At 39.2% G+C, this 1,973-nt stretch overlaps 1 protein-coding gene across 1 annotated transcript in view; it reads right to left on the reverse strand.

Moving 5' to 3' along the window:
* LOC109214929 (PHD finger protein rhinoceros-like) overlaps positions 1-852 on the reverse strand; it is a gene marked incomplete at its 3' end in the record, with an annotated part of 7,314 nt that extends 6,462 nt beyond the window's left edge. Inside the window, exons 1-3 of the mRNA XM_019378903.1 lie at positions 711-852; positions 567-656; positions 27-429 (exon numbers count right to left, since the gene is read on the reverse strand). Of these exons, the coding sequence (XP_019234448.1) occupies positions 27-429; positions 567-656; positions 711-852 (635 nt within the window). The remainder of the gene's footprint in view (positions 1-26; positions 430-566; positions 657-710) is intronic.
* Positions 853-1,973: the final 1,121 nt, after the last annotated feature.

Below are 1,973 nucleotides of genomic sequence, written 5' to 3' on the forward strand. Positions count from 1 at the left end.
AAGACTTCTTGGTAGAAGTCTTGGACCTTTTAGGTTTTGGTGAAGGAACCTCTACTGTTGTTCCTCTTTCTTGATGGACCAGTTCCATCTCCTCTTCTTCAGTAGCCTCAGAAGACTCAGCAACCTTTTTCTTTCCCTTCTCCGTTTTCTTTCTCTTGCTTTCTTCCAGAGCTTTTTGTAGGTCAGCTTCACTTTGTCGAACCCTGCTTCTTGTAGCTCGTCCCTTAGGTACTGAAGGGGCAGTAGATTTAGGGGGTGAGGTTTTTCTTTTCTTGGCTGGCTTGAGAACGGTTGGGGCCTTTTGTGAGATAGACTTGCGTTTCTTTGGGTCATAACTTGCCCCAACCCTTTTCAGGATATCAGCCAGAGTTTCCTCAGCAGATGAACCAGGTTCATCTCTTTGTTTGCTCAAATGAACTAGCCCTTCAGCTGCTTCCCCAGAACCACTTCCCCCTGACTTGAAGCCACTTTCTTCTTCAACTCCACATATAGCAAGAACTTCTCCCTTTCCTTTTCCCCTCTCTTCACCAGTTCCTCCCTCTATCTCTCTTTTCCTTTCTTTTTACCTCCACTCCTACTCGATTCAGCCAATAATACATCTTTAACAGGTCCAATTAGAACAAACCTGTTTTCTACGTTTTTAACTTCAGAAGAACCTACCTTAGGAGTTTCTTGAATTTTCTCAGTGTCAGAAGACCCATGTTCTTCACCTTCACTAGCAAAAATAAATGATTCAGAGTCAGCACTGGAATCAGACTCTTTAGCTGGGGATTCCCTTTTCTGGCTAGCTTTCAACCTCTCATTTAAAACTTTCCTCAAGGCTCCAGATGGTACAGATTTTTTAGCCAACATTTTCTGCCTTCGAAACCTAGGTTTTGGGGATTCATTAGAAGGAGTAGATGAGGATGAATTGGAGTGGGATGGTGGTGGAGGAATGCCAGGATGATCTTGTGGGTTAGACATGGTTCTTCGTTTATGGAGGAGTTTTGGGAATTTCTGAGAAGAAAAGCAATTTGGAATTTCTAGAGAGAGAAGCGATTGAGGATTCTTGGAGAAGAGGAGCAATTAAAACAGGAGATATAATTTTTGATGGTTTTAGAATGAAGAAGAAAATAAGAGATGTGGTGTATATTTAAAGATAATTAGTCATTAATGCAGTAACGACAGCTTTTTCAGAGGTTAAGTAGAAGTCTAATCAGCCTGGAATTCCAGTCCTTTAATGATTATTTTGGCTTCCCTAGATATTAGGCAAAACTCACGGTTTTTAGAGTTCTAAACGAACGAAACTGGTTCAATGCCTCAACGGATAGAATTTTCTAGGAATTTGACAAGTATAGGACTTCTGCTCATGATTGAATTGTTAATCTTTCTAATTATGCAAAGCATTGAAAACATACCTGAACTTTCATATAAGCTCATACTGATGAACCAGGTTCTTCATATAGAACTCTCTTGAACATGCCTCAAATGCCATAATAGAAAAAACTTTGTAAGAGATCAGTGAATCATACGTACACATGTCACAGGAGTATACTATTTAAAGTATGAAACTGAGTAAGAATTAATCTAGATATTTCCACACAGTTAGAACTCCTAACCAAAATTTTTTTTTCATTGTGCATTCTGAACTGGACCAATTAGGTGATCTTAATCATCCCTAATTCCAACCTGTTCCTCTCAAAGTTTTCTCTACTCAGTGCTTTAGTGAAAATGTCAGCAATTTGCTTATCAGTAGCACAGAATTCTATGGAGATCAGTCCTTTCTCATAGTTATCTCTTAAGAAGTGGTGTCTAACATCTATGTGCTTCATCCTTTTATGATGAACATGGTTTTTTGTCATACTTATAGCACTAGTGTTGTCACAGAATATTGGAATACAACCAACTTCAATACCAAAATCTACCAGCTGTTGTTTGATCCATAGCAATTGAGCACAACAAGAGGCAGCAGCAACATACTCAGCTTCAGCAGT

The sequence above is a fragment of the Nicotiana attenuata genome, unplaced genomic scaffold (assembly GCF_001879085.1).
Source record: "Nicotiana attenuata strain UT unplaced genomic scaffold, NIATTr2, whole genome shotgun sequence".
NCBI classification, from domain to species: Eukaryota; Viridiplantae; Streptophyta; class Magnoliopsida; order Solanales; family Solanaceae; genus Nicotiana; species Nicotiana attenuata.